This window comes from Wolffia australiana, chromosome 9 (assembly GCF_029677425.1).
Source record: "Wolffia australiana isolate 7733 chromosome 9, ASM2967742v1".
Taxonomy (NCBI): domain Eukaryota; kingdom Viridiplantae; phylum Streptophyta; class Magnoliopsida; order Alismatales; family Araceae; genus Wolffia; species Wolffia australiana.
Genome location: NC_135843.1, coordinates 7006746 through 7013114, shown reverse-complemented (window position 1 = coordinate 7013114; position 6369 = coordinate 7006746). Strand labels below are relative to the sequence as shown.

The following is a 6369-nucleotide window of genomic DNA, read 5'->3' as shown; positions in this document are numbered from 1 at the left end:
AGAAACCGGGTACATTAATGGCTTCAGAACAATATAAAAAGGAGCAAGTAAAGGGTGGAATAAATTCCCCAAGAGGTACATGTAATGTATAATATTTAAGGGATTGATTTTTAATCAATCAATGCTTTTGTTGCATAGAAAACTATTTTATATCATTTAATTAAGGCACCATAAACCAACACAAGGCTCATCAAGGTGAAGGTGGATATTTGTAATGTGAGGTATCACATGGATGCATCTCGAGGCTGCACACTTTAGCACCTCAACACATATTAGTTGAGGATCCAAGAAACTAAAAATCCAATTTGTGCCTAGGTGATTGGATCATTAGTTTTTTTAATGTTGTTCTTGAATCACTTTCGTTTGGTCATAGAGAACAATGATATGTAGAATATACACAAGCATCCTAGAGGCAAGCAATGTGTCAGGGCTACCTTGGATGGATATTATGTGTCTATCAAGCCAATTGCAATTCTATATAATTTTTAATTTCAATTTTTATCCATTGTTATTCTTGTGTGTTTTATAAAGAAGTCCTTGACTATGTGCAATGACTAAGTGAGTTATAGTGAGATCATCATACAATGATCAATTTTTTAACCTATTTCCTAAATATTTTTGTTTAAAGGTATAGGAAGCATTGCATTATTTGATCTGAGTTACATGATAAGTATAGGGATTGCCTCTGGCCAATAGTGTACTGAATTTATTAACTAGTGATCAATCAAAACTTGCGCCCAGAGGGCCACACGTGCAAGATCTATCAACATTGGTGTATATTTTTAAGTTATAAGAACTTTTACGAAAAATGTCTGAAATCAATTTGAGGGAGGCACCCATTTTAGGTACCCATGACAACTAGATCTGGCACCCACCTGTCTTCTCTCCTCAAAATTATCCCCTTTTGGCAAGACTTGAGGTTGGGAAGATCTACTAGATCTTGAAGGAGAATTGAAGTCAAAGAGGAAATCCATTGTGTCGGTTCATCTGGACGTTGAACAAGTTCAATGGCTTGAGGTACTCTTCCAAGGAACACAGTGAGTGTGGAATCGATTCCTCATAAGGTGATATGATCATCATTTATTCTAAAGCTCAATTCTGAATTGATTTTATTCGGTCACTGAATAAAATATAATTTTAAATAGTGAAAATTTTCCATAGACCCCAATAGTCTTCATGCGGTGTCAACGGCTTCAAGCAACAGTGATCTAGACACAAGACCAATGGACAAATAAAGAACGGGTTGATCCATATTTCACCTGTCTACATCAAGGAAGGGGCATTTGATAGCCTTTCCCATGAGAATATTTTGGATGAAAATACTTAAAATAAGTGAAATTAAAACGTTTGTCACATCCCATAATGTTACATTAAGTTATGCGTGTTGTTACACTTTCTGTTACTACAGCCATCGGAAAGAGAGCGGGAGGTAGAGCTGGATGGAAAGAAATGCCAAGAGAGAGAAACACAATGGTGATGGTGGCAGGAGGCGAACACATAGGATGGAATGTAAGAGAGGGAAAGAGAGAGAGTAGCTGCAATGGTGTGAGGTTTGTGGATGGGATGGAATGAGAGACAGTGGAAGATACAGAATGGAAGAGAGAGATGGTGATGACTATTGATGCCATCGCTTACCATCCCTATTGATGTAACACTACTTGACATGATGTGATGTGCCATCAAACGTTTATACAGTGTGCCATTGTGTCTTGACAGCAGACAAGGACGCCCCTTGACGATGAGGCCATCATATTGATTCTGTCATCATTTTGTTTCATCATGTCATTGTCTTGTCCAGACATGATGAACCCTATCCCCCTAATTACTGACTCAACGAACGAACATAATGGGACATCACACCACTAAAGTCCTAAAGTCTTTGGCTTATTTCTGTTCCAATGTTAGGATGATGATTGGCTACTGTGAGGACGGGACTGGATATCAGATGATCATCGATATCTGAACAATGTCTAGTGTCCAACCTCCAATCAGGGATCAGAGTGCAGTTTGTTGTCTGAGGTTATGAATACAGGTTATAATAGGGCTCTCAGGTTCTTTTATGAATTCAGAAAATTAAACCCCAGTTTTTTTAATATTTCATATACCCTGCACTGCCCTTCTGATGTCTGGTCTATGTTTGCCAATTGTTTTACTGTGCATGGAGGCCGGAGAAAGCTGGATTTGGATATACAGTTGAACCTCTACTACAACTATTTTACAGCCCAATAAGAAGACCCAATGGCATGTCTCCACAAAAAACACAATATCTGTCAATCTCCCAGAAAAGCCCACTTCTTTGGTCTCTGACTGCGTCGACTGAATGCATCAATAATTTGGAAATTATCCAAATGGGTCAAATAGAAAAAGTTAATTTTGTATTATTAACTTTATTGAATATATTGCAGAAGCGGAAACATATAATTAAAAAAATACATTTTTCTTAATGTTTCTTAAGCGGAAACATATACTGCATGGTGTTTTTAAAAAAAGAAACAACTTAAGTGGCCCCCTGCACCCCTGTCCAAGGTCGATCATCATTGGTGTTGAATCGGCCCTCCTGAAAGTAGGCGATTCCTGACCACACTCCTCGAACAATGAGGATGCTGACGAAAACCATGCTTCCAACAGCGCAGATAACCTGGAATATTCCAACTCTTTTTATTAGAATCATACGATTAAAACTTAATGTGCTCTGAGAAGTAAATGTCAGCAAATTATATATAAGATTCTTAAAAACTAGATAAATGAAAATTGTAGTCCACAAAAACGTAAACCTTTTTCGGTCCCTTTCCACCGTTATTTTTTATTTTTAATGTTACAGGTTCAGAAATGGAAGATGTCACATGACTGTTTTCAGTAAGTTCAGTTTTTATAGAATAGAAAAAATGGAATATGGTACTGAGAAGAAAATCTTCCATCTGAGACTAAGATGACTCGTGACATGAAGGCCAAGTAAGTAATCTCTCTTATCTCATTCTGTATGGTTTATCAACAAGAAAGGAGATGATCGATTGACCTGCTGAGTGAGAAGAAACGGATATGATTAGTTAAGAGAGACAATCGCATAGGACTGAAGGGAAAGGCCAAAATGGAGCAAAGAGTCTGGAGCTGATGGAGGAAACTAGGCTACTTCATTTCTCAATTCTTGGCTTCTCTCCTAAAGGGAGGGCAACATTAAAAAAGGGAATGATCAAAGTACCCCCAGAATGGAAAATGACGGAAGTAACCCTAGATAGATCGAAAGGCCCAGATTGACGGTTGACAACCAATCAATCTGATTCACCTGATCTTGATCTCTATAAACTGTACGACCTGATCATGAGGTTCCAATCAATCTGATCGCTTGGATTTCACTTTGAATAAAAAAATGTACTTTTAAAGTTGCAGAGTTTGAACCTGCTTCTTCATAACAAAAAAGGTGAAATTCTGCCATCTTTAGAGTATACGAGTCCAAAATTTTTTCTCTTCTAAAAAGTTAAAAGTCCCTAAAATAATTGGCTTTTTCCAGGCGGGAAGAGTGGACGGAGGTGGCACAAGAAAAGAGAATGACGGCATCGCAAGGATACCTGACTCGGTGACATGCAGATGATGATGGCAAGTCAGCATCCAGACGTCAGTGGCACAAGGAGATCTGACGGCAGTGAGGGAGCATTGTTGGCTACGAGCATGTTCGATCATGATCATACAATTGATTACAATACCCCAGATAGTGGTTTGATCAGAAAACATATCGACCAAACTGATGATTAATCAGAAATTTCAAACAGATCATTCAGGTCTGATCAAACCCCCGATCTGATAGATAAGATCAGAATTTTTTACCGATCCCTGATCCCTATAAGTAGAGAAGATGAAACTGAGCATCTCATGTCAATTCTAAATTTTAACCCCCTTAGTGTGAGTTATTAATTTTGCATGAACTGAAGGCAGAGTGATGCCCTCCAACAGAGACAGCTATCACTATTTCAAGGATATATTCCAAATATCGCAAAGTATTCCCTAGCAGGTAAATAGATGGAAATACCCCCAGAGGGTAAGTAAAATATGGTACTTTAAAAATACAGAAGGAAATATATCTACAGACAACTAGTCCAATGTAGGCAAGATGAAATTTCACATCTCATGCATAATTATACTATGACCCATTCTACGTTACTTATTTTATTCACATGAACTTGAAGGTAGTGAAGAAAAAACAGTTAACTAGAGCAGAAGGTGTTAAACATAACTCAACAACTAAGTCACTCTCTCCTCCTTCAAGAACGTGGGTCGCTTCGAATTTTACTTTATTCTTCTTCATGAGTTTTTGTCTTATGTTCATTCATCTAATAATCAAGAAAATTATAAAAAAGAGAAAACTCCAGTGAATATCTACCTCTAGGAACGCCTTGAGAATCCATAAGAAAGCCAGGATCAGTATACCATCGACTGCGAATCCCACCTTGAATGCCGTCAAGTGCGAACCAATCAGATTAAAATGGAATTTTAAAACTAAAATTGAACCGACGCAATAAACCCTAACATTTTAAATTCCAAATTGAGAAGAACGGGAGGTAATAATTCACCAGTTTAGAGGGGATCGGAACAGGAAGAACGGATCTGACAGCCTTCCGAACCCGCCGCGAGATATTCTTAAAAACATTGTGAAGGAAACGAGCGAGAAGATCCAAGCTCTTATCTTCTTCCTCCTCTTCATCAAATTCATCGTAATCTCCATTCGTGATGTACTCCTCTGCATCATTGACCGCCTTAATCTGCCGCCATCGACGGCCGTTCTGATCAAAGAATGAAAACCCATCAAATTTTTCTTGATCGAAAGGCGATAACTCTTCTTAAAACATGTTACCCAATTCAATCAACAGGTAGGAGACGCTCGTACCGGCAAAAAGATGGGGTAACGTTGGAAGCTGAAGCTGGACGAAGCGCTGGAAAGAACAGAGGCTTGGGGAAGATGGCGAGCTCGCCGCCATGTCGATGGGCTCGAACTTGCGGGGAAGAAGATAGCGGTAGAAGATTTCCAAGCGACCGCCATGGACGAGATACACAGCAAGAACAGACTAAAAAGAACAAGCATGGAGGACGGATGACGATCTGTCATTGCCGTCCTCCGTCGTCCGTTCTATTTATTAAAATCGTCCGTCATCCGGATAAAATATGTGCCAGGCACTGCTTGAATCTCTAAACAAAAACCAACTAACGAACTGAACCCCTAACAATGACTAATATTGCTCGAAGTTGTATAATGTATCAAATGCTGGTTAAGTGTGGATGATATAGGTTGTTTAACCCTCTTTTAAACTTGCCCCTTCGGCTCCTAAAGTTGAGCGCGCTAGTAAACTCACGCCTTCGCTCCCGCTCGTAAACACTCGTAAAGTCACGCCTGAAGTGGTATCTTATGGATAACTTCTTTTATTTCATCCTTGAAAAGTTTTTTGCCATCATTCATGCGCATAATTTCACACCTACTTCTAATTAATTCTTTTCTAATCCTAGGCACCACCTTTTGCTCATAAAGTCACCCCTTAACTGATAACCTGAAAACCTTGCTACTATAATAAGCTGCAATCAAAACAATTGTAGTCTTTCAACAAACCCCATTAACATGTCAATGTTTCTTCCCTTTCATTCTATTGGGTATGATGATAATATGCCTTCAAATGATGGAGTTTCTTCTGTTATGTTTTTTGCATTTTTATTTCATGATTGTAAAGTATCGGAACCTGTGCAACCTTCTCCTCATATTATATGATCAATATATAGGTATCACTTGATGGAGTAGTGTATTTTAGGCCAGTATTATTTATAAAAAAATCTCATTTACTTCTTCCTCCTAAAGTCGGACATTAGTTTTCATCTGAGTTTGAATTGACCTCTGTAACATGAATCTTCATCTTCATTGGCTTCATTGCAGATTTATCCAAATATATGGCTCCTATGTACCGTAGAAAGTTGATGAATCATTTCATTCATCTTTATCACTGGCTCGTAAACTTTCCCCCTCTTCTGATTCTTTTTTGTCGATATCATGACTTTTACTCCTACCTAAAGTAGCACATCATGTGTTCGGATGGAATGTCATAGGTTACATACTCCTACGAGTGGATGTGTTAGAAAAACTATCCAACCCATACTTTCTGTCCCTTACCATCATCCATTGTCCTCTTTCCATCATCCATCATTGGTTACATCCCTTTTATTTGTCATTCGCTCTATCCCTTACTTTTATCTGTCATGGGTTCAGTCCCAAAGTATTATCTGTCATCTGTTCTGTCACTTACAGCTATCTTTTATCCATTCCAGCCTTTATTGTTATCTTTCATCTATTTCGTGTCATGCCATCATTCGTGATCAATCATATGTCCTGTCCTT

At 38.4% G+C, this 6369-nt stretch overlaps 1 protein-coding gene across 1 annotated transcript; it reads right to left on the bottom strand.

Annotated features, from left to right (window-relative positions):
* Positions 1-2356: 2356 nt before the first annotated feature.
* LOC144708013 (uncharacterized) lies at positions 2357-5047 on the bottom strand. Its single transcript, XM_078581301.1, has 4 exons — positions 4880-5047; positions 4566-4775; positions 4376-4441; positions 2357-2638 (listed from the first exon to the last, which is right to left on the bottom strand). Exons 1-4 carry the CDS (start codon positions 5030-5032, stop codon positions 2498-2500), a joined length of 570 nt encoding a protein of 189 aa, XP_078437427.1. The 5' UTR covers positions 5033-5047; the 3' UTR covers positions 2357-2497.
* Positions 5048-6369: the final 1322 nt, after the last annotated feature.

Bases quoted from the DNA above. Each gene is read 5' to 3' on its own strand.
- LOC144708013 (XM_078581301.1), bottom strand. From the start codon at position 5,032: ATGGCGGTCGCTTGGAAATCTTCTACCGCTATCTTCTTCCCCGCAAGT. The intron at 4,776-4,879 runs GTACGAGCGTCT...TTCTTTGATCAG, and splicing joins GTTACCCCATCTTTTTGCCG to AACGGCCGTCGATGGCGGCA. The intron at 4,442-4,565 runs GTGAATTATTAC...ACGGCATTCAAG, and splicing joins TTCCGATCCCCTCTAAACTG to GTGGGATTCGCAGTCGATGG.